This window comes from Orcinus orca, chromosome 9 (genome assembly GCF_937001465.1).
Source record: "Orcinus orca chromosome 9, mOrcOrc1.1, whole genome shotgun sequence".
Taxonomy (NCBI): domain Eukaryota; kingdom Metazoa; phylum Chordata; class Mammalia; order Artiodactyla; family Delphinidae; genus Orcinus; species Orcinus orca.
This window is the reverse complement of record NC_064567.1, coordinates 95691223-95717093: the sequence shown is the minus strand read 5'-3', so window position 1 is coordinate 95717093 and position 25871 is coordinate 95691223. Positions and strand designations below refer to the sequence as shown.

The window sequence follows — 25871 nt, the reverse complement described above, 5'->3', positions numbered from 1 at the left end:
TGGGTTCACCTGGCCTTCAGTGCTGACCTGTGGCTGCAAGGCCACGTGAGGGCATGGGGTGGCTCGTCGCTGAACTGTGTAGGATGACTTTTCCCTCGTCTCTCATGCTCGCTTTGGCAGCTGCAGCCGTGCAGAACTCCTGCTCGCCGCCCTACCCCGCTGAGCTCTCCTTCAGGTTAAGCAAGATCTGACTAATGCATTCTTTGGAGATGCTCTGCTCGTTTTTCTTATGAGACTGAATGGCTCTTCCCAGATCACATCACTGCAATTGACTTGACCCTCAACTTTGAGAAATACTCTTACCTAGTCTGCAGCACAGCCGAAACTTCCACAGCAGCTGGAGAACATTGATTTGGGGGTGCGGCACCTTTTTCTTAGTTGAACAAAACAGTATATAAGTAAATAATACAGGGATGATCTGAAACTTCACCCTCTTTAATTCGATGTATCTAAACCCTGGATTTGATGATATTTCTGTGTAGAATTGGTCAGCTTTAGCCCTGTCAGAGGGTGTGTTTAATGATCAGTTCCCAGAAAGAGTATCCACACGAGGAACTTTCTCCAACAGGCCTTCTTCCCTTCAGGATTCACTCACCTTCAGGTGTCAGAAATGACAGGCGTGTTCTTACTCTCCGTGTTCTGGAAAGTGGAGAAGCAGATGGTGAGAATGTGTTTACCTGGACTCCGATCAGCCAGTGGAGGCATTAGCAGTATCCCTGGTTCTGCACTGCGCACCCCTTTAGGTCACATCCAAGGCTTTGTTTTCTAGAGAAGCACAGACAATCTAAGGTTAAATATGCAAACGGGGACATACATACTTATGGTTTATCTTTTCCTTTATGTAAACCTGGAGTTTCCATCTCTGCCCCAAATCTTTTTTTTTTAATTTTTTTGAGAAGTGTCAGCACAGAGGGCAGAGGAATTACCTTATAGGGCGAGGATGCCCCGATGCAGCCTGTGTGGTCAGAGCCAACTGGAAGCCCACAGAGAACCTGACTCACAGGCGTATTCTGTTAGGTCTTTTCTTTTTTTAATTGGCTGTCAACATTTAGAATTCAGGCAGTTTTCCATAAAAGGCCTCTTGAAAAATCGGAAGATCCCTCCAGGCTTGGCCCGCCTAGTGCAGTTAGCTGGAGCCGGGTTGAAGCTGCCTGTCGGCACTTCTCAGGGGCTGCTCGTTTATGTGATTTGTCTTGGCCGTGCGCGCCTTTGAACTGTGACTCATCTAAGCCGGTGTCCCCCTCTGCTTTATGGCCAGGTATCAGACACTTTCCAGAAAGGCCTGGGTGTGAGCGGTGGTTAAAAGGCCACCAGGAAGGAGAATAATTGGTGCCCTCGAGACCCACGTGCTGCTTCTAGTCCCACTTGGCCTTCAGGGGATGGGAGTTCAGGCCGGCTGGGCTGGGTGCCCTGAATTTGCTGAGCTGTCTCCTTCCTGTCCATCTCTTCATTAAGCCTGAAAGTCAGGACCACCGTGTCCTCATCCGGGGGGGGGGGACGTTTTTCAGAATATGAAAGAAAGCAGCCAGAGACCACCCTGGCCCATTCGGAGGCTTACAAGCCCAGCTATTGCAACAAAAGGGTAAGCTTCCTGTTTACCAGATGGCGTGAGACAAAGTGGTTGTACTTCCTGGCTGTGCGGGACTTGGCACGCAGGCTGTGTTCTGTCCCTCAGGACAGCAGGGCTGAATGCCGGCTCTGTGCTCAGCCCTTGCCCCCGTGGCCTGGGTCCTGGATGCGGGCCACCCTTGGGAGGGCACTTTGGCCTGGGCTCCAGAACCGGCCCTGGCGTTCTGAAAGGGAAGGCGGCCTCGCCTCCTTGCTGGCTTCCTCCTTAGCTTTCCTTTCCCTGTGGGGTCCAATCCAGGCAGCGGCGCTTGGCATGAACCTGAATCTAACCATAAATTCACATCTTTTGTTTTTCAGTCTCTAGGAAGCAGGATGTCAGTGCCTCTGGGGAAACAGCTCTTTTTTACCGGCGTGGCGGCTAGCGGGGGCTGCGCCCTTTTGTACTACCTGATACAGAGTAAGTATCCGATGAAGCGCCCGAGGCAGGGCCGCCTCCTAGTTGTCTCTCCCCGTTCCTCCATCAAAGGAAATACTTCAGATGCTTTCAGCAGGTTAGAGAAAGAAGGAAAGGACTATTTTTAGAAGCCAGTAAGCCATTCCATTGGCTGTAGCTTCCTTCTTATCCTGTAATCCCAGTTTTCCCAGGAGCCACAAGAACAAATCAAAGGAATAGGACCCATTTGCATAAGAAGCCTCAGAAAAGCAAGATGGGCTTTCACTCCGGTGCACATGCAGTAGATCCATCAAGATTTCTGAGATCAGAGAAAGAACAGAGGGAGGGGGACACCAGATGGTTCACAGGTGTGGAGAACTGGCTCTTTCTCAAGTGTCCTAGGCCTGTTTGCCTTGCCATTCTCTGCTGTTGATTTACTGGAGGACGGGACCTCGCGCAGCGGACTCTGGCAAGAGCAGAAAATAAAAGCAGTGTCCAGGCTGGCAAAATCCTGGCAGATGCAGCTTCCAGCCCTCTGCACCCACATTTGAATTTGTAAAGACAGGCCGCGATTATTGTGAGCGGCCTTCTTGTGAGCAGCCGAGGCATTGAAGGGCATTTCCACGCTACTGGTTGCGAAGCAGCAGCAGTAGTTTTCTCCAGACTGACTTTCTTTGAAGATCTTTTATGCCCGCCCAGCTTGGCTTCTCACCCTGACTCCGCAGCCTGTTACTTCCTGCCAAGATGTGAGGATCACCCGCGGCCCCAGCCCCTCCACCCCGCTCTTCCCCACCTTCCTTCAGGGCGGGCCCAGAGGCCTGCGAGTCTGGTGGCGGCCGGAGAGGAGCATTCCCAGGGATAATTCAGACCGGAACAACTCAGCAGCCCCTCCCCTCTGCCAGAGGGACGGAGGCAGGACCTGACAGGAACGAGTACACTTTCGGGTCAGGGGCCTGGCAGCCCTTCCCCTTTAGGAGGCTGGGGTCGGCTGACAGCGATAGTCCAGTGGGCTCTGCAGCCAACTCCGGCTCTAGACTACCTGTGTGGCCTTATGGTGGGGGGGTCTGGCTTCTTCCTGGGCCTCAGTTACCCATGTGATGAGGGGTAATATTAGTGCCTGTATGCGAGGCTGTTGTAAACATTAATCTCACAACTTGTGGGATGCTGAGAAATCGCTCAGTGAAGATGAACTGTCTGGACCCAGCCTCTGCTTCTCCTCAGGGCTGGTACCTCGTTCATGCCTGCAGCATCCCCTCTCCTGGGAAGCGGCACTGGAGGGGCATTCTCCTTGGCCTGTGCAGGCTCAAGCCGCCTTTCCAGTCCATTACTGTGGCTGGGCCTACAGAGGGAAGTCTGTCTTGTTGCCAAACACAAAACCTTACTTGGGAAGTTCACCGTCCTTCGCTCTCTCCTTGGGGCGGCTTGTCCCACCTTGCATTTTCAGGGAGGTGCTTCCTGGAGTTCCTAGTAGCCTTTGGGCCAAGGATACCTGAGGCTGAGAGCAGTTTGTAAGCTTTATCTGCATGAAATGTTGGCATACATCTATAAACTTGACAAGTTAGCGTTTAGTCGTAGGTTCTGGCCCCAGCTCTGCCTCGGATTAGCTGTACCACTTTGAGCAAGTCATGGAACCAGAGGACTTAGAACTGAAAGAAAAGTTAGAGACAATCTGATCAGACCCCTTAGATGAAGAGAGGCAACGAATGAGGTGAGGAAATAAGAGGTGAAGAAATTGAGGCACAGAAGGGTCCAGTACCTTGCTCAAGGTCATCTGCCACATCGCTGCAGATGCCGACTTCCTATGTTTTGGTGTCTCTAAAATGGACAGTTCAGGGTAGATGGTCCCTAATGATAATTCCACCCATAAATTTCACGTTTCTGTTTCCATGTTGTACATGAATTACATCTTCTCACTTTCTAGGGAGAGTATACCTGACCAAGTTCAATTAAAAAAAAAAAAAGTAACCTTTTTCTTTCCCACTTAGAAACTTTTTCCAGGGCTTCCTATTACCAGTTGGCGTTGGAGCATCTGCACAGCCACCCTGAGGCACTGGAAGCTCTGGGCACTCCTCTCAACGTTCACTATCTCCGACTCACCGACAAGTACAACTTTGTGGACATTGCTGATGCAAAGGTAACGTGCTCCCCCTGCGAACTGCAGGCCGGGTGCCTCCTGAGCTGAGGAGGGGCTGCCGTCCTCCGGAATGAGTCTTGGAGGAAGCTGGAGAAAGATGTGGGATGGGGAAATCTGCTACGTACAACTGCCGCTAGGTGGTACCCAGCACCGTTTAAAAAAGCCTTATGGATTAATTTATTTTCATATAGATTTTTTCCTTTCTGGGGAATTGATGTGGCACGGAAAGCCCTGTTTGTGCTCAGGTCGCCATCTTGAACGGGAGGTTGTAGAGAAATGATCATTGGCGGTTTGCCAGTATTTCAGCTTTGAACTTGAAATACACCTAAACTCTAGTTTTAAAGCTTATTTACATTGCTTCCATGGAATGCCAGTCCATTTTTTTCAGCTGTATCTTATCTTCTTTTATAGTTCAACTGATAAAACTCAACTGAATATAAGAAGGGTTTTTTTCTTCTGTTTAATATGTTTTGAGTTGGAGGAATGATTCTCAGTTGTGTGGGGAATACAGAGATGCAGAAGGCTTTCAGGGAGTTTATAGTTTAAAATTCCAGCATAAGACAGGGTGAAGCAAATGCCTTAGTAGAGGCCTAGGAGGGAGAGGTTAGTGGCCTGGGAGGTTGTTGTGATGACAGGGAAGGCCACGCCGAGCAGCTTGTACACGAAGGCACATCGCTGTGCTCCCTGCCAGTGTGTCCTCGGCAGAGGTGCAGCTGCCCGGGGAGGGTGTGGGCAGGGAGAACGGGCTGAGGCAACCAGAGGGCTGTGACATCGTCTTGTGAGGTGTGTGCACTTAATTGTGACAAGCAGAAGCCCTGAAATATTTGGAGGACAAGAGTGAGCTGATCTGACCTAGTTTATTTTTTGTTGTTTTTATTAATTTTTTTTTGCGGTATGCGGGCCTCTCACTGTTGTGGCCTCTCCTGTTGCGGAGCACAGGCTCCGGACGCGCAGGCTTAGCGGCCATGGCTCACGGGCCCAGCCGCTCCGCAGCATGTGGGATCTTCCCAGACCGGGGCATGAACCCGTGTCCCCTACATCGGCAGGCGGACTCTCAACCACTCTGCCACCAGGGAAGCCCAGTTTTTATTATTTTTAATGGAAATAGTTTTATTAGAGATATTTTCCCCCTAACTACAAAAGCAATTCGTGCTCAAGTATTCTGATAAGGATAATTGATGATTTTTAAAAAAATTTAATTGATGTATAGTGATTCAGTTGTTTGTTCTTGCAGATTATATTACATTATAGGTTATTACAAGATATTGAATATAGTTCCTTGTGCTATACAGTAAATCCTTGTTGCTTATCTATTATATATATAGTAGTATGTATCTGTTAATCCCATACTCCTAATTTACCCCTTCCCCTTTGGTAACCATAAATTTGTTTTCTATGTCTGTGAGTAAATAAATTCATTTTTATTATTTTTTAGATTCCTCATATAAGTGATATTGTATAGTGTTTGTCTTTCTCTGTATGACTTATTTCACTAAGCATAATATTCTCTAGGTCCATCCATGTTGCTGCAAATGGAAATATTTCATTCTTTTTCATAGCTGAGTAATAGTCCATTGTGTGTTTTGTGTGTGTGTGTATACATACATACATCTTCTTAAGCCAGTTGTCTACTGATGGGCCCTTGAGTTGTTTCCATGTCTTGGCTATTATAAATAGTGCTGCTATGAACATTGGGCTGCATGTATCTGTTTGAATTACAGTTTTTGTTTTTTCCATATATATACCCAGGAGTGGTATTGCTGGATCATATGGTAGCTCTATTTTTAGTTTTTTAAGGAACCTCCACACTGTTCTCCATAGTGGCTGCACCAATTTACATTCCCACCAGCAGTGTAGAAGAGTTCGTTTTTCTCCATACCCTTTCTAGCATTTATTTGTAGATTTTTTGATGATAGCATTCTGACTGGTGTGATACCTCATTGTGGTTTTGATTTGTATTTCTCTAATAATTAGCAATATTGAGCATCTTTTTTTTTTTTTTTTTTTTTTTTTTTTTTTTTTTTTTTTGCGCTACGTGGGCCTCTCACTGTTGTGGTCTCTCCCGTTGCGGAGCACAGGCTCCGGACACACAGGCCCAGCGGCCATGGCTCACGGGCCCAGCCGCTCCGCGGCATGTGGGATCTTCCCAGACCGGGGCACGAACCCGTGTTCCCTGCATCAGCAGGCGGACTCTCAACCACTGCGCCACCAGGGAAGCCCTTGAGCATCTTTTCATATGCTTGTTGGCCATCTGTAGGTCTTCTTTGGAAAAATGTCTATATAGGTCTTCTGCTCATTTTTTGATTGGGTTGTTCATTTTTTTGCTATTGAGTTGTATGAGCTGTTTGTATATTTTGGGTATTAACCCCTCGTCGGTTGCATCGTTTGCAAATAATTTCTCCCATTCCGTAGGTTATCCTTTTGTTTTGTTGATGGTTTCCTTTGCTGTTGTGTACAGGCTTTTAAGTTTGATTAGGTCCCATTTGTTTATTTTTGCTTTTATTTCTTTTGCCTTGGGAGACTGATCTAAGAAAATATTGCTACAATTTATGTCAAGGAACGTTTTGCCTATGTTCTCTTCTAGGTACTTTATGGTATCATGTCTTATATTTAGGTCTTTAAATCATTTTGATTTTATTTTTGTATATAGTGTGAGGGAATGCTCTAATATCATTTATTTACATGTAGCTGTCCAGCTTTCCCAGCACCACTTGTTGAAGAGACTGTCTTTTCTCTGTAGTATATTCTTGCCTCCTTTGTTGTAGATTAATTGACCATAGGTGTGTGAGTTTATTTCTGGGCTCTCTATTCTGTTCCATTGATTTATCTTTCTTTTGGTGCCAATACCATGGTGTTTTGAGGCTTTGTAGTATGGCCTGAAGTCTGGAAGTGTTACACCTCCAGCTTTGTTCATTTTTCTCAGGGTTGCTTTGGCAATTCTGGGTCTTTTGTGGTTCCATATAAATGTTAGGATGATTCTAGTTTTGTGAAAAATGTCATGGGTAATTTGATAGGGGTTGCACGAAACCTGTAGATTGCTTTGGGTAGTGTGGTCATTTTAACAATATTTTTCCAATCCAAGAGTGCGGGATATTTTTCCATTTCTTTGACTCCTCTTCAGTTTCCTTTATCAGTATTTTATAGTTGTCAGCATATAGGTGTTTCACCCCCTTGGTTAAGTTTATTCCTAGAGTATTTTATGTTTTTTGAAGCGATTTTAAATGGGACTGTTTTACTTTCTGATATTTCATTAATAGTGTAAAGAAATGCAACAGATGTCTACAAATTAACCTTGTATCCTGCTACCTTGCTGAATTCATTTATTACTCCTAATAGTTTTTGTGTGGTGGTTTTAGGTTCTCTATGTAGAGTATCAGGTCATCTGCAAATAGTGACAGTTTTACCTCTTTCCGTCCAGTCTACATACTTTTTCTTGTGTGTGTGTGTGTCTGATTGCTGTGGCAAAGACTTGTGGTAACACTATGTCGAATAGAAGTGGTGAGTGAGCAGCCTTGTCTTGTTCCTGAATTCAGCAGGAAGGCTTTCAGCTTTTTACTGTTGAGTATTATGCTGGCTGTGGGTTTGTCATAAGTGGTCTTCATTATGTTGAGATGTGTTCCCTCTATACCTACTTCGGTGAAAGGTTTTATCATGAATGGTTGTTGAATTTTTATCAACTGCTTTTTCTGCATCTATTGTGGTGATCATGTGTTTTTTGTTAATGTGGTGTATCACATTTGATTGATTTGTGTATGTTCAACCATCCTTGTGACCCTGGAATGAATCCAGCTTGATCATGGTGTATGATCCTTTTTATGTATCGTTGGATTTAGTTTGCTAATATTTTGTTGAGGTTTTTTTTGCATCTATATTCATCAGAGATATTGGCTTGTAATTATCTTTTTTTGGTAGTGTCTTTATTTGGTTTTGGGTGCTGGTGACCTCATAGAATGAATTTGGAGGTGTTCCCTCCTCTTCAGTTCTTTTTAGAATAGAATTCCCCAGTGAAGCCATCTGGTCCTGGACTTTGTTTGCAGGGGATTTTTGCAGTGATCAGTCTGTTCAAATTATGTTTCTTCTTGATTCGGTCTTGGCAGGCTGTATGCTTCTAGAAACTCGTCCGTTTCTTCTGTGTTGTCCAATTTGTTCATAGTATTCTCTTAGGATTCTGTATCTCTGTGATAACTGTTGTTATCCCTCCTCTTTCATTTCTTATTTTATCTGGGTCCTCTCTATTTCTTGGTGAGCCTGGCTAGAGGTTTGTTGATTTTGTTTATCTTTTCAAAAAACCAGCTCTTGGTTATACTGATCTTTTCTGTTGTTTTTTTGACCTATTTATTTCCTCTCTGATCTTTGTTATTTCCTTCCTTCTGCTGACTTTGTTCTTTTTCTGACTCCTTTAGACGGTAGGTTAGATTGAGATTTTTATTTCTTGAGGAGGGTGTGTTTTGCTATCAGCTCTCCTCTTAGAACTGCTTTATGGTCCAGGTCAGAGTATGGACCAATCTGCTAGAAAGAGTTCCCCCTTTTATTAAACAGTGGACTTTGTTTTTTGTTTTTCTATTTTATTATGAAAGTTTCAAACATACAGAAAATATCAAAGCATTTATGCTGTGGCACCCATATATCTGCCACCTGGATTCTGTAACTAATACTTTGCTCAGTGTGCTTTTATCCCATACCTGTTTGTCTAGCTCTACCTACCAAGATAGGTTCTTGAAACCTATCTATCTTATTATTTTCAAATATCCGTACCTTTCACCTTTAAATACATAAGCCATATATATCATTAACTAGAGCTTAGTATATATTTTTTGAGGTAAAATTTACATTCTGTGAAAGGTGCACATCTAACTAACTGTCCTGATGAATTTTAACAAATGCATCCACCTGTGCAACTCAAGCCCCTACCTACATGTAGACTGTTCCCTCACCTGAGAGCTGCCTCATGCTTTTCCCAGTTGGTCCTCTCACATCCCCACAGCTCCAGCAGAGGCACTTTCTGACATTTTTTCCCAACCTAGTTTGGTCTAAGACATGGAATCACGCATTATATACTCTTGGGTAGGGCTCTTTCACTCTACATGTTTTTGACCTTTATCCATGTTGCATATATCGGTAGTTCTTTTTTGACCATGGATTTAAAAAATAATCATTGCAAGTACTCAGAACATTGAGTTTGGCACATAAGGTCTCCTTGCCAGATAGGAGCACTGCCATTGACCTCACCAGGACATCCAGAGAGGGGCAGGGCATTTGAAGGGAGCCAGATGGAAAATAAGGTGAATTCTCCAGCTAGGCTCAAGTTCGAAAACAACCAGGTTCTGTGGATAATCACTGGATTTCATAGGTTATCTCTTGAGAGGACAGCACTATATATACACTTACCTCTCTCATTTTATACCCCCAGTTGAAGATTCCTGTCTCTGGACCCAAGTCAGAGGGCTATCTCTATGTCACCTCATCCAGAGATGCCCCCTTTAAGAGGTATGATGGGAAAGTGGGTGGGAATCAGGCAGCAGGAGGAGAACCTTCTGATGGAAACGATTTCCGTTTTCAATTTTAGTTATATGATTGTAGCAGTAAGAATTAGTTTTTCAAAGCTTGAGAAGTTTCACAGCTCGGACAGCATGCCGCTACTTGGGCTCTTAAGCTCAGTCCAGACATTTTATCCAGTGCACGCTACTGAATTTGAAGAACTTGACAGTTGTAGTGGTCTAGGTCTGCCATAACTTGATGCTATGTCGCAGCTTCCAACACTGCTGCCTCCGTCATTACAAATGAATAAAGGCATGGGGTCCTGTTCCAGAATTATTCGTCACATTCTTTAAATAAGCTCTCTACCCCATTAATTGGCTTTTCTTGTCTGGTTGCCAGTAGCTACACTCACTCACTTCCCCCATGGGAAGCCTCTCTCAGAGATGTTTGCTGTTTAGCCAGGATGTGTTTTAATTCTCAAGGACAAAAGGAGCAGGCAGCCCCTGCCTGGCTCCCCTGGACTCACTGCCCCCTGAGCCTGGGATTAGTGGAGGAGCTGGCCGGCTTCCAGCCCGGAGCTGGAGGTCGAGGGGATTAGGAAACGGGGAGGAGCGGGCTGCTCCTCTTCCCTGGTGCCAGCCATTCATTGGTAAAACTTGCCTTGACGGTGTTGCTGGTTAAATAATGTGAGCCTGGAACAGAAGGTGAAAACGTTAACATACTGCTAACATAAAATAGTGTTTAAAAAACTTAAGACATTCCTAACAACTGCTTTTTTCCTTTTAAACCATGTCTGTCTTTTGCCTCAGTGTTTCGTTGATTAGAGACTATACTTTTGGTTTCTCTCAGGTGGAACCTTCAGGAGGTCTTCTTAGAGCTCAAGGATGGCCAGCAGATTCCCCTGTTCAAGCCCAGTGGGGAGAACAGCAATGAGCTGAAAAAGGAGTGAAGGTGATCAGCCCGTCCTAGCCCGGCCTCCCTCCTCACCATGTGTGCCCCTGTGGCTGCAGGCCAGCCCCCAGGTCGGGCTGGCTGCACGTGTGGGCATACAGTGATCTCAGGATCATTCTAATTTGACCAGTGACCCCTGCTGAAGTTTTTAATTTCATCAGAAAGCTACTATATAAGAATTAATTTGAAAGTTCTCTATATAGAAGCAAAGCACAGAATAAAAGGAATCAGTATTAATAATGTTGATTTCTCATCTCTTTTTCTCTTCTCTCCCCTACCCCAGTTTTCAGCCCTATCAATGAGAAGGTTTTAGGTTTTATTAGTCTTGCAAGGGGACAAAGACCTTCCTTTCCGCTGAGCGCCAGAGCCTACAAAATCCAGAAACCTGCCAGCTTTGCTTTGCAAAGGCCAGTGTAACCCCCTCAGTACTACTAGGCTTAATGCAGGTGTAGTAAAGGACATTCATGAGCTCCTTTACTGTATTCTTAATATTCATTGGAGGGGAGCCTCTCAGAAAAGATTAAGCTTAAATATGCCAGTACAGAGTACAGGCCTTTCATCGTTAGAAGTTATTTCTGTTCTGTAATTTCTTTCTTTAAAAAATATGCTCTTTGAATAGATCATGAAGTGAAAAAGTTCTTTCCCTGAGAGCTTTTGTTGATAAATATTACGATCTGTACAGTCTTTTTTGTGCTGCTTTATTCTTTAACCATTACGTACCGTCCTGTTGTGTACCTGTCACTTTATATAGTGCCTCATACCTGACTGTTCTATAACAGCTTTTACTTACTTTCAGTGTTTGCTGGATTTTTTCTTGCTGTGGCCAAGCCACAGAAAACCAGGGCCTGAGTGGACCATCTGTTCTGAAGTAAAAGCAAGTAAGTTTCTGTGTACGATTTGTATGAAGAGGCTTTCCTAACCCAGCTGACAGGAAACAGTATGTAGTGAAAAGATCCTTGATTTCTGTTTCAAAGTCACCATCTTGGGTATTATTTCCAGTTAAGCATATTTCCATGGACTTCTTAATGCCTTTATGGTTGATTGTGAACAGGCCGGAACCTGGTCCTTGCAATAGACATTGTCCTTTCTTTCCTTGAAGTAATGCCGTATACCTGTAGCCCACTACTTCCTGTGTGTCCAGTGATCACTGTGATCCAGCCATGGACTCCCAGTAATGACCTGGAAGACATCTTGGAGGATGCACGTCATCATCAGAGGCAAAGGAGACTTTTCACTGTTTGAGCAAGTGTTCCCAGCACACCCCATGAGTCAGCCCAGTGGTGACTGGAGAAAGGGCTCACTAGAATTGTAAGAATTATAGATTTATGAAGACTGCAGAAGAGCGATCACAGCCAACAAGTGGCGGTAGGACTCCCACGTGCCTTTACTAAGATGCTGTATGGTCTCTGCTCACAAGCGGCTTATGTAATACTGGACTAGAAGAGTTCCAAGCAGCGGTGCTAAAACGAGGTAGAAGAGAGACCGATTAGGAGGAATCCAGGAGGCCAATCAGGTCACTCCTCCCTCTTGGTGGACTGGTGACCTCATGGGCTTATTTCAGACGTGATGGAGACTGCCTTGCAAATAGAAAAACCATGAAAACAGGCCTCAGCAGGGGAGGTGTGAGCTATGCTCCAGAAAGAAGATCTGCCATTTGGCCAGTGTATAGGTTAGCTGAAGATACAGTAAAAGCAAGCCCTGGACAGGTGAGGTGACCAGAGCATGAATGCCAGCATTAGCATCTTGCATTGAGCTTGTAGCCCTCAGGTTCTGGAGTAAGTATATGATTCTACTGTTAATGACGGTTTAAGAGACTGTGCAGAATTATACTACTACTCCCAGTTTTGGTGAAGTTGCATTCAGCAAAGATGAAGCTAAACTGAATGACACCCACGTGAAGCAGCCAGCACTGCACCGATGGTGGCCTCTGGCACAGCGGGAAGGCCAGGGCAATGCTCTGTCGACAGCAGCTCCACAGGGCTTTCTGAAGGCTGCTTGACTCTGTTTTCAGTTTGTCCGTATGAAAACTATGAATAAATACTTACCAATCGCTGGTCTTACAGGCGAGGCAGCGTTTATACTGCTTGTTGGGAGGCTTGGCCAGAAGATGCTGTATCCACAGGAGGCCCCATGAAGGGGTTGGGGGGCGTTCAAGGAGGAGGTGAGAGGGTGATGATGGGAAAAGCCTCCAGCCTCCACCCACGGGAAGAGCCTCTCCTCCTCGGTAACCTGTCCACCATCCAGGCTTGTCTTTCCGCCGACTCCAGCAGTTGCTCAGTTCAAAGTGCTGTCAGGAACGTGTACAGAAAAGTTGACATTTTACGATCCAGGGTTCAAAAGTGGGAGTTGAAAATATTAGAAACATGCCTCTGTATCATAGATCACATTTCATTTAATAATGAAAGGCATTTAATATACCATTAGAAGAAGTAATGGAGAGCAGACAATACTTAAAATAGCAAAAAGCAAACCAAAACAAAAACTACTTAGGAAAAAGTGAGCAAGAAATCTGCAAAACTTATATGAGAGGTCTAAAACACACTACTGAAAGGTACAAATGTAGAACTGGACAAAAGGGAAAGACACACCATGTTCTTGGATGGCAAGATTCTTCATCATAAAGATGTCAGTTCTCCCTGAGTTAAATTTAATGTGATTTTTAAAAGACAAGCTAATTAATTGTAAATTCCTTTGGAAGAAGAAATAAGCAACGATAGCTAGGAAATCACTGCAAAGGAAGAGTAAGGAAGGGGGGGGCTAGTCTTACAGACATTAAAACATATTTGTAAATAAAATAATGAAGTGCTGGCACATGAAGAGACAATGCAATGAAAATATAGACGTGCATATGGAAATCTGGTTATGGTAAAGCAGCATCTAAATCAGGGAGGGAGAGGAAGACATTTGAAAAGTGATGTTGGAACAACCTGATAGCCATATGCAAAAAGATGAAATGGGATCAACTGCTCACCATACATTCCAATTGGATCAAAAGATCTAAATGTAAAAATGAAACCATCTAAGCACTAGCAGAAAAATATGGGTGAATTCTTTTATAACCCAGAAGTGGAGAAACTCACCTAACCATGATTCATTATAGAATAAAGAAAATTGACTGTATAAAAACAAATTTCTGCATGTCTAAAAATACCAAAAGCAAAGTAAAAAGCAAATGGTAAATGGGAAAATATTTAGAATATAAATCACAAAAGTTAATATCCTTAATTTCTAAAGAGTGAAAGTTGAGAAAACAGTAACCCAATAGAAAAATGGGCAAAAGATATTATGTATTCACAGAAAAGAAATGCAAGTGACTCAAACACACTAAAAAAAAAAAAAAAGGTGAACCTCACTCTTAAAAAGAATATAAATTCAAACTACAGGAAGATACCATTTTTCTTCTAGCAAATTGGCAATAATCCCTAAATTTGAGAACCTATTTTCTCAAAAGGCTGTGGGGAAATAAGCATTTTTAAATTGCTGGTGTAAAGACAAAATGAAACAACACCTGTGGGAGGGAATTTGACAATACCTAGAAAAATGTCACGTACACTTACCATTCTATTCAGCAATCCCACATCTAAGATTTTATCCCAAAGTACACTGGCAAAAAATACAAAATGCCATTTATGTAAGGTTATTTAATGTAACACTATTGGTAACAGCAAAAAACTGTAAACAACCCAGGTACAACCCAAGTCTCCATTGATAGAGAATGGGTTAAATAAACTTTGACTTCCATACAGTTGAGGAGTCTGTACTTGTGAAAAGGAATTTTATATATGCATGTGTATATGTATGCATATGTTAGCTTCTACTTTCAAAAAGAAACAACGGAAGAATAACTAAAATCAATACAAGTAGTTACCTTTGGGGAAGTAAACAAATGGCCAGGGGATGTAAGTAGGAAACAGGGATGGAAGCTGTACTTTCCTGAATGTACCTTGTTTTACACTTTTGACTTTGAAATCGTGCTCTTTTGTTTTTACATAATTTAAAAATAAAATCACAAAGAAAAAAATTTTTAAAATACTTCTTAAAATATTGAAACAAATGAACCACACAGAGAAGAAATATTTCAAGTGACTTTCAAACAGTTCTGACTCAACATCCTTGGTGGGATATATCCTCATGGCAAAAAGGAACCTGAAGAAATTTTAAACTACTTTCAGTGGTCTAGTGTTAGTGCCCACGTGCGTACACACACACACACACACACACACACACACTCACTCACTGGAGACTTCCTCCTTCCCATACTTGTCACTCCTTCTACAACAGAGAGAAACCTGGCTCTCATAATCCGAGGTGTATTTACTAATTTGCTTAAATCTAAAATACACAGAAGGAGTTCTCCTACTGTCAACTTTAAAAAGCAAAAACCCCCAGGAGGGACAAGATGGAGTAGACACACGTTTCCCTATTCTTCCCACTAAGCACAGCTAAAACCCTAGACATTTATCAAACACACTGAAAAATGAAAAGAAGGCAGATTGGCCGAGGATCTTGGGACCCAAGTGAGAACAGCAGTGAGTTCCCTGGGCTTTCTTTTGCCTCATGTGTCCCAGACTAGGTGCTGGTGAAACCAGCAGCCTAGAAACACCAATGGCTGCAACAACAAAAGCCAAGAAAAGCCTGCTTTCTCAAGCTAAAGAACTTTCACACAGTAATCGCCCTATTCTAGCCAGACACCATGGAAAAAAACATGGCCCCAACCCTACCCTAGCCTGTCAACAAAGGCCAGGTGGAGAGCCGAGACTTGCTCCCCTTACTCAGCTAGAACAAGGCCTTCCCCGCCCGCCCCTTTGGCCCCCGTCCTCTGCAGGGTGTGGTGGCGGAGAAGGCCCAGGGGAGCTACACCCACCTTTCCTGCCCGCTGGTACTCCCACCCCCCGCGGCATCAGTGGAGCCCCTATTCTTCAGTGGGAAGCCGTAAGGAGGTACCCCTCCCCCTGCCTGGGTGTCAGAAGAGGCCAAGTGGTGAGCCTGGACCTTCACCCCCAACTGGCAGCAGTGAGGAGGCAGTGTACATATCCCCGCTTCACCCACCGGTATGGCGGTGTCAGGAAAAGCCTGCTTTTAAAACAGAAGATTTAGACAAGATCCAGAGTCCCGTGACATAAAACCAGACGTCCAATACACAATAGAAAACCACGCTTTTATACCAAGAACCAGGAAAATCTGAACTTGAAAAGAAGGAAAGAAATCAGGAACTTGAAGATAAAATAGAAATTACCCAATCTGAGCAGAGAAAACAGGCCGACAATAATACCTGTGGTTCTATAACAAAAAAATCTAGCATTCATGTCATTGGAGTCCCAGGAGAAGAGAAAGGTGGGGCTGAAAAAAGCATTTGAAAGAATTAACGTCTGAAAAGTTTCCAAATTTGGCAAAAGACATAAACCTATATATTTAAGAAGCCGAGTGGAACCTAAACAGCGTAAACCTAAAGAAATCTATGATAACACAAACTTCTGAAAACTAAAGGCAAAGAAAAAAAGCTTGAAAGCAGCAAGGCAGAAATACCACCTTACCTATAGGGGAAAGATAATTCAGATGATAGCTGTATCCTCATAAACCGTGGAGGCCAGAAAAATGGCACAAAAGTTTTCAAGTTCTAAAAGAACTGTCAACTCTGAATTCTGCATCTGATAAAATTATTCTTCAGGAACGAAGGAAAAATAAAGACTTTCCAGATGATGGAAAACAAAAAGAATTTGCTTGAATAGACTTCCCTTAAAAGAATGACAAAAGGAAGTTCTTGAAACAGAAAATGTTGAGGAAAAAAAGTCTTGGAACATCAGGAAAGAAGAACAATGGAAAGAGCAGAAACATGGGTGAATATGATCGACTTGACTTCTCCTCTTGAGTTATCTCAGGAATTGTTTGGTTGTGGAAACAAAATGTATAACATTGTCTGATGTACTATTTACCTGAACTGGTAAAATGTTGACACAACCCATCTTTGTTGCTATGAAATAGTTCTGTATCTAAATTGTGGTTACAGGAAACTACATGTGATAGAATGGCATAGAACTGTACACACGCACTGCTTGGATGTCAGCCTCCTGGTTTTAGCACTGTACTACAACTACACAAGATGTGTCTGTACTACTATCTTTCCAACTCCTTTTAAGTCTAAAAACTTTGTATTTTGAAATAATTGTTAAGGTGTAGGACAAGGACACTGAATATGCTGCTTTGAAAGGGGCAAAGATGAGGTGATAATCCTTCCCTCCTGAATAATCTCCAGCTCTCTGAGGATTAAACATCTCTCTTCCTAAATATCTTTTTTTTTTTCCTTCTAGGTACATTTCTCTCACAAGTTATTAGAAAACTGGTCACTTTACAGTAATGGAGACAACCGAGAGAGAATAATTTTCATGAAAACCGATCAGTGTATTGAAACTAAGAGAACATTTTTATGTAAAAATGTTGTTATACTATTGCTGATGACATATTTAGTAAAAATAGTTTAGTTTTAGTAGATAAAACTCACTTGTTTTAATAAAAACGGTAAGAATGAATGCAAAGTCCTAAGATTATTCTGCCATGTAAAATGAACTGCTCCCCAAAGGACTGTGTCAGTATTGGTTTGAAATAGGAAATATCTCCTATTTAGAATATGTTTAGATTACAAGAGCCTGGCAGGGGGGTTGGCAAACTTATTCTGTAAAGGGCCAGAGAGTAACTATTTTAGGCTGATTAGGCCATAAGATCTCTGTTGCAACTACTCAACCCTGCGGGTTTTCCCATGAAAGCGGCTGTAGACAAATGTAAATGAACAGGCTGTGTTCCAAGAAAGCTTCATTTACCAAACACGCCACAAGGGCATAATGTGCTGACCTCTGTACCAGCCTAATCTCAGGTTACCTATCCTCCAGTCATTAACAAAAATTCATCCACAATCAAGCTACACAAAACTAATTTTAAAAAAATGATTGTTTATGGACATTAATATGTAGCCCAAGGTAGACTCCACTGAGGTTAAAGCCCTGGAAAGCTCAACGATTCTATCCTCTGTTTTGCCGGCAGCTGCTAAGATCCTGGGCAAACCACATATTCCCTCTGAGATTCTATTACCTCCTCTCTACTTTGAGAGAATTAGGAGGGATGTTATTCCTTCCCAATTTTGTTACCATGAATTTCAATTCAGCAGACTTACTTCCACTCTTACCAACAAAACTTTAGACCGAGACTTTAAATGAAGAGCTTCAAAAGAAAATGACACTCATTTTTATTTGAATAATTTATAACATAGGTCTGATGAAGCACAGTGAGCTAAAACTGACCACTGGAGGATTAGGAATGTCAAAAACCAAAACTGAAAAACAGAGAGTATCCAAAACAATAGCATCAAATAACAAAATACACAGGGATAAAGTTCGCAAAGGATGTACGAGGACTCTACACTGGAAAATATAACACGATGCCGAGAAAAATTGAAATAAACGAACGGGAATACACACTATGTTCACAGCCTGGGAGAACTGTTAAAAAGTCAAATTGATTGACAGATGAATCGCAAACAAAATCCCACGAGGCTTTTTTAGGGGGTGATTTTGGTAGAAGTTGACAAACCAACGCTAAAATTTCTTCAGAAATGCCAAGGACCTAGAATAAACAACAGTCTGAAAAATGAAGGAATTGGAAGTCCTACTGTACTTGACATCAGGACTTACAAAGTTCTGACAAAAAGATAAGCAAATAAATTAATGAAACAGAAGAGTGTGCAGAAGTAGATCCACAGACATACGGTCAGATGATTTGAGACAAGGACAGCAAAACAGTTCAATGCGGAAAGGAAAATTGGTCTGACAAATGGTGCTGGAACAACTACATATTCATACGGAAAACAAGGACACTTGACCCTACCTAACACCAAAGGGGACAAAAGTGTAAAGTGGATTGCAGGCCTGAACATAAAAGTTAAAACTATAAAGCTTAAAAAAAACCTTCGTGACTTTGGGGTAGGTAAGGACTTCTTAAAGAGGATACAGAAAGTATTAACCATATAAAACAAAAATTGATGAATTGGACTTCATCGAAATTACAGCTACCTTCTCATCAAAAGACACTGTTGAGAAAACAGACAACCCACAGTCGGAAAAAAATATCTGTAACATGTAAATCCTATAAAGGACTTGTATCCAGAATATATAAAAGATTATCACAACTCACTATCCAATTAATAAAAAGGGAGAAAAAGGACGACACAAAAAAGGTTCAACAAACACATGAAATAGTGTTTGTTCCTCATTAATCATCAGGGAATAGCAAATTAAACCACCTTGTGATACCACCACATACCCATGAGAGTGGCTAAAATAAAAAAGATGGCCAACACTAAATGTGAAGCAATGAGAACTTGCATATATTGCTGGCAGGAATGGCAAACAGTACAATCGCTTTAGAAATGGTTGGGCATTTTCTTAAAAAGTTACATATCCATCTATCCCGTGGCCTAGAAATTCTACTCCTGTTTAATCTAAGAGAAATGAAAACGTGTCCACAGAAAATCCCTGGACAAGAATATCTGAACTTCCCTGGTGGCGCAGTGGTTAAGAATCCACCTGCCAATGCAGGGGACACAGGTTCAAGCCCTGGTCCGGGAAGATCCCACATGCCGCCGAGCAGCTAAGCCCGTGCGCCACAACTACTGAGCCCGTGAGCCACAACTACTGAGCTTGCGCACCACAACTACTGAAGCCTGCGTGCTCTAGGGCCCACATGCCGCAACTACTGAGCCCGTGCTCCGCAACAAAAGAAGCCACTGCAATGAGAAGCCCGCGCACCGCAACTAGAGAAAAGCCCGCATGCAGCAGCAGCAATGAACACTCAATGCAGCCCAAAAAAAAAAAAAAAAAAAAAAAACACCAAACAAAAACAACAGAAAAAAGAATATCTATAGCAGCTTTATTCGTAAGACACAAAACCTGCAACAGCCCTGGGGTCCATGAACAGAGATATGGTTTTACATAAGCTGGTGTGTTCAAACAGCACCACATGGCAACAACAAGGAACACACTGCTGATACAAGCACCAATACGTATGAGTCTCAAAATCATGCTGAGTGAAAGCCACAGCAGGGTGGACGTGCCATGTAATTCCCTCTCTCTCAATACGTGCATTTGTCAAGCTCGAGAGAGGCTGGTACGGATTTAGAGCTTTACACTTCGTAACTTGTAAATTATATCCCCTCCGACAATAAAAGCATAGTTGGCAATTAAGGCTCTTGAGGTTAACGTTTTTAATCCAGCTCTTTTAATTCTGTAACAAATTGAAGGTCCTAAGTGCTAAATGACCTTGAGCAATACTATCGTATTTTTAATTTTATCAGTCTAATTCAAATTTCTCCAAGTGTGAGCTTAAAATGTATTTAGGATTTGTTTCTTGGTACCTTGAGATGATCCACGTCGGTGGCAGGGAGCGATGTTGCTCAGGCCTCCGTGGACGGAGCCGCACAGCATTCACCTCGTGTCCAGCAGCCTCTAAGCGACCTCTTCTCTCCTACACTTTCTTCCAAACTGAGGTCTGTTGGAAAAGTTTAAGATACACCACAATTAGCATCTGATGTGCCTCTGTAACTATGAGAGAAAGCCATATTCTCCTACTTTTCATGTGAAAACAACAAAATGAAACATTAAAACACAATTTCCCAGTTGACTAAAACCACTTACATTTTGCGTATTTCATAACTTCTCATCAAGCTAAAATATGATAATGTTGAATTTTATTATAATTAAAACTGGAGTTCTAAATTGCATGGATATGAATAGTTTAGTCCATTGTAAACAAGTGAAAAGAAAAATTAACAGAGCTAGTTGGTTAGTAATTAACAGAAAGTTTTGGTCCAATACTGTGAAGACTCTTTATGCTCTATTTATATGACAGACACCAAAAAATGTCAATATATCCCTTTACCAGTGCAAGTGCTTCCAAAAAAGCAGTGTACAATTCTAAATTCAAGGCACCAAGAGCAGCTAAGGACAGCTGCACACTGCAAATGGCAAAGTGGCCAGCTAAAAGAAAACACGTCTATTTTTCTTTTCTTTTACAGATACAGCAATTACATTAAATGTATTACGAATACAGTATAAAAAATGGCTTGGAAAAAGTCTAACTATTGTCCACACGATTATGATTTTAAAACTGAATAAATCCATCAAGTATAAAAATGTGTCATTCAAATAGTGGATTTTTTTTCTCACCTCCCTCCTATTTTTGTCGGAGGTATTTATAAAAATTTCCCTAAAATTGTATTTTACCTCTTTTCAAGACTTACCTGAGGCTTTAGCATTGTGGCCGTGGGTTTTCATTGAAAATTGCCACTGTAGCAGAATTTCCTCTTCCTCTTTATAGAGCTTGTTTAGAAATGCTCGTTTCCAAGAAACTGTATAAATCAATAGGCCAATTTAGTGAGAAAACAGTGCAAACAGAGGGTTCGAACTGCCTAATCAATTTCACCTGATGGTGTCGGAACAACACAGGGCCTGCGACACTTGCAAGGCAGGGCTGGGAGCTCGTGCAGACCACGCATGGGAAAGTCCAGCCCAGTACCCTACACACACTTGAAAACAGATGGTTAGGGGTTCCCATGGTCCGGAGGCTGACATCTGAGCAACCAGGCTGGGAAGAAAGCACCACGTGACACCCTAGCGGACTGCGAAGGGATGGGTCCGAGTAGCTCACGGTACAGAGCACACGCTGCGTGCACACAAGTCACAGACAAGTCGTGTTCACCCGATACAAGCACCTAATACAAGGTAAATAAGGACTCGCAGACTGTTCTGTGTAAGAAGATTTAGTTGCTTTAAGTTATACAGCATACGCTTTTACATGTCCACTTTTTTAAATAGGAATTTGTTCACTGTGGGCCCAGATACAGCTGAAGTGTTCACTCCTAAGTAAATTAAATGCTACTGAGTATATTCTTATAAATCTTACAAGTCTTAGGGTACCTCCCTAATGACAAAGTTTCCAATGTCAAATCGTTTACGAACAAAGTAAAGGTTTATAAATATTCTGGCATCTTACCACTTTTCCTAGTATTGCTTGGGGGCTAATAGGAAATTCAACACAAGCAGAGAGGCTCGATGGCCAGCATGAATGTGCTTTATATTTCTTCCCCGATTCCTGGGGATTTTATTAACAAAAACAACTTAATAGCATCCTCTCACTGACCGAAGCACCACTGTGTTGATCAGATCACACTGCCTCTCGCAAGAGACCAAAGTCAGGTGACAAGCGTGTGAGGAGGCGGCAGGGGTGCAGCCTGTGAAAGAGGGTAGACAAGGAAGGTGTGATGAGGGACACGCGGAGCGAACACTGGGTTAACATTACAGGGTGACTTAACCTTTGACCTTGAAAACCAGAGCAATTTCAGAGGTGAAAAATCACCACCACTCTTACTAGTGATGTTGAAGAAAAAACCTAAAATTAGCCACAGGCTTTTCCACTGATAAGGCTGCAAAGCATTAGGAAGAAAACAGACAACAGAAGCCAAGTCAAGTCAACATAGAGCAGTAACAAAATATAAAAATAAGACATTATTAACTAGCGGATGTTATTCTAGGTCTCAGAAATTTGCAAAATACTTATTTAAATTAAAATCTTAGTCCCCTCAAAAAATCCAAAGTGAAAAAGTATCAATTTTAGTAACAATATCAACATACATATATGCAGATATAGATATGAATAATGCAAAACAGATTTACAAAGATGTTAATTTTGGCACTTTTACTTGGAGTTTTAAGGAAAGTGACTACAGATATCTTTGCATACACATTCTCATTCTGGAGAAACAGGATGCAGAAATAAAAGGTTCAAGCATCTCCCTTCTTAAAAAGAACTCTGAAAAAGGTAACTTTACCCGTTAAACCTCCTGGTTGGCAACTTTATAAATCTGGCTTGATTTCTCTAACTCCACAAGTTTGACAAAGTTATTTTAGTTTCTACCAGTGACACCTGGTCATCCACTTTCAGCACATGTACCATTTGGCCAGAAGTCCATAAATAATGTTTCCAATATAGAAATCTTAAAGTTCTAAAGGGAAATACTGCTCAGTAGATAAAATCTCCCGGAATGTCTTGCAGCAGAGGTTCCTCAAATTTAAAGCGTTTGGAAATGGCCTTCTGCTCCATTTTCTCTTTTTCAGACTGTCTGCACTGTCCTAAAGTATATGAAGTAACTACAATCAACTCCTCTGTGACGACGGATTCCTCGGTTTCCGGCTTCTGAGTATCTGAATGACTTTCAGGCACAGGATCGCCTTCCTGGAGGGCCTGTGCCTCTTCTAATGCTCCTTTCACCTTGAGAGAAGGTTCCTGAACACTGCTCTGCGTTAGCCATGGATGTTTCAGACACTCCTCAGCAGTGGCGCGATCTCTGGATAAAGATACACATTTTACAATTAGGACAAAGTAGTTTAAAGCCTCAACTGTAACTTAGACCATAAGGTATTATATTTTGGGACATATGAACCACAAAGATCTTACTGTGGTTCCTGAATAAAACAAAGTTTCAGCATTTGCATGCAAATGCCATTCCCACAATATAGAAAAATATTATTTTAAGTTATCTCTGAAAAGCCCCTTTGAAAGACCAAGAACAGATGGCAAATATCTGTTATACTGAGGTGCAGTTCACATGTTCTAAAAAACATTTTCATTTTTGCCACTTTTTCTTTCAACAGATGTAAGAAGCCAAAGGTTTCATCTAATTTTATGTCTACACTTTCATGTCTTCGCTTTGGGGTTTCAGTTGTTAATCTGCTTTTGTTCAGAGCAGATTGCTCAAAAATTGATAGAGATCGATATTAACGAATACTTACTCAGGTTTCTTAACTAAAAGTGTCTTGATGAAGTCAACAGCTGACTCAGACACAACATCAAATTCTTCCTCAGAATAACTCAAATTCATCTGTGAGATGTTGAGGAACGTTTCTTGTTTATTATCGCCTAAGAAAGGCGATACTCCCGTCAGCATGACATATGCCAACACTCCGATGCTCCTAAACCAGAATGAAAATGTAAGAAAAATCAGTATCATATTCATTTCTTAAAACTAATTTGGTCAATGCATCATAAATAATTCTCACCACATATCCGTTGCCATGCTGATAGGATCATAACTAAGAATTTCAGGAGCTAGTATCAGAAACAAAAGAAAACATTTAGTTTTGTGGAAAAAAATTGCCAAATTTGCTCTTAGAAAAATTTAAGTATCAAACTAAGACACTGTCAAGGTTTGGGCTAAGATGAAGTAAGCTCGCGTTGCGGGCTGGCGCCTTGCTGTGAAGTCACCACATGTTGATGACCAACTTGCTTGCCTTTTGCACCTCTGTCCTCCAGCGCTGGGCCCCAGTATTTCTTTCTTTCAAATATCTGAATACATAACTACTGCCATATAAACTGGCAGCTTTTACACTTTCCTCTTCCCACACCCTCTGTCTAATCAAGCATCAGGTTCCCGCTTTTAAATCGTGCCCCCCCCAGTCTACAGCACGTGCCCCCTGACCCCCACTTGGTCCCGCCCTCTGATCTACTCTCTCTGCTGTGGCTGCAGTGAGCTTTTAAAATGCCCACCCGTTAACACAAAGTCAACAAGGTTAGAAACAACCTGGGCATCCTTGGAGGACATGCATCACACACACAGACAACAAAGACAACCTACAGGGTTGAGAAAAAGTTTGCTTTGATAATATCTAACTAGACTGCTGCCAGCCAGAGAAGTAACAGAAAGACAGTCCCAAGTGTGCAAGGACACAGGGGAAATTCAGGAAAATCCTCCCTGAAGACTACTCACTGGTACGATCCAGTCAACCAAAAGACGAATGTTTTCAAAAGTGTAGAAATAGGAAGACTAGGCTATGAAAAGACAGGCAATAAGTACTGAAACCATTTAAAAATCAAAGCCGAAAAAACGGGGGTAATTACAATAAAAAAGGGAATGAAAATGTTCTAGGGAAAACCAAAACACTGAAAGTTGCACATGCATTAGGAGTGGGAGATAAGCCTGCCCCAGAACAGGAGAGCGGGAGGTGTAGGGGATATTGGTGTCCCCACTTCTATCTGAAGCTGTCGAGCTGAGAAGCAGAGGCTATGACTGTTATTTAAAAGTTATAAAAGAGGGAGTGCCCCGGCGGTCCAGTGGTTAGGACTCCAGGCTTGCACCGCAGGGGGCACGGGTTCCATCCCTGGTCGGGGATCTAAGATCCCACAAGTGATGCGGCATGGCCAAAAAAGAAAACAGAAAAAGTTTTAAAAGACACTACCAGGAAACTTCAAATCAAATGCAGAGTATCCAAATTACTGGTGGGGAAAAAGTACAGCAGAGCCGAGAGAGCAGTAGATGGTGGGAGGAGTGGGGAAGGAAATAACATTAGCTTCCTTTTCTGAGTGTTTATTACGTGCTGAGCGCTGACGTGAGAGTGTGATGGAGCAGATCCAGTGAGGTAGGACTTCCACAGCCTCGTTTCGTGGACAGAGGACCGTGAGTTATAGAGAGATCTGGGGACCGAGGTCCCGCAGCTGGCCAGTGCGGAGGGGCACACACCCAGGCAGCCCCTTCTGCGTATGAAAGGCTGGGGCGGGGCTGGGGGGCACGGGGCCCCCTTTAAAAGGCAGGCCAGGCGAAGACAGGAGCGCCGCCTGTTTTTCTGTATTATATCCTTCTGAGTTATTTGTAGTTTTGGGGGGTTGGGCTTGTACTGCTTTTATCATAAAGAATACAGCTTTGTTGTTTGGAGGGAAAAAAGCTCTTGGTAGAAAATTTAGAATTTACCGAAAAGCAGAAAGCATCGGAGGGAAACAAACAACCCTCAGGAACTCCTTCAGCGCAGTAATTCCTATCGGCGTCTCGGCCCACAGCCCTTCCCCGCCCCGCAGCCTCCCGTCCTTCCTCCATTTACAAGGCCTCCCGTTCCTCACGGGCGCTTCCCCCGAAGCAGCGGCATGTTAAGCCACATTCCTAACGCTAACTCAGCGGTCGTGAGACGTACCAGTTGGTGTACTGGAAATTGTGTTCTAGTCCACAAAAAACACAATATTTGAAGGGTGTTTTTCTGCTTGCGATATCTTTTATTACCTAATTAATAAAGGCTCTGCTGTTTCAAACTGCAGGACTTTAGAAAGTATTTTAAAACTTCAAAGTATTTTTTGTACTGTCATTGCCCTATAGCTTTGTTTTCCTCAACCCGACCTGTCCCCTGGGACTTTCTGTGTCCCCCTGGAATCCTTTTTTCCTTCCTACATAAATTCCCACCATCCTGGGCTCCTTCAAGGACTACTCTTCTCCTTTCACCT

General features: G+C 42.6%; 2 protein-coding genes across 13 annotated transcripts in view; one reads left to right on the top strand and one right to left on the bottom strand.

Moving 5' to 3' along the window:
• The window catches only part of LOC101285567 (cytochrome c oxidase assembly factor 1 homolog), a 101512-nt gene extending 78396 nt beyond the window's left edge, over positions 1-23116 (top strand). For 8 of the 12 annotated variants that reach the window (XR_007479132.1, XR_007479130.1, XR_007479129.1 and 5 more), the window contains 6 exons: positions 1927-2026; positions 3988-4136; positions 9547-9623; positions 10464-10565; positions 11362-11443; positions 16874-19467. Coding sequence is in view for 1 of the 12 variants with exons in the window: in XM_033411274.2 (XP_033267165.1) it covers positions 1927-2026; positions 3988-4136; positions 9547-9623; positions 10464-10563 (426 nt within the window). In the remaining 11 variants the exon portion in view is untranslated. Of the gene's footprint in view, positions 1-1524; positions 1583-1926; positions 2027-3987; positions 4137-9546; positions 9624-10463; positions 10806-11361; positions 11444-11664; positions 13626-16873; positions 19468-22723 lie in introns of those variants that run through there. The other 4 variants (XR_007479131.1, XR_004478707.2, XR_004478708.2 and 1 more) reach the window with 4 other exon arrangements.
• STK17A (serine/threonine kinase 17a) overlaps positions 21362-25871 on the bottom strand; it is a 38227-nt gene continuing 33717 nt past the window's right edge. Inside the window, exons 5-7 of the mRNA XM_004282959.4 lie at positions 23666-23714; positions 23399-23578; positions 21362-22953 (exon numbers count right to left, since the gene is read on the bottom strand). Of these exons, the coding sequence (XP_004283007.1) occupies positions 22629-22953; positions 23399-23578; positions 23666-23714 (554 nt within the window). The 3' untranslated portion in view covers positions 21362-22628. The remainder of the gene's footprint in view (positions 22954-23398; positions 23579-23665; positions 23715-25871) is intronic.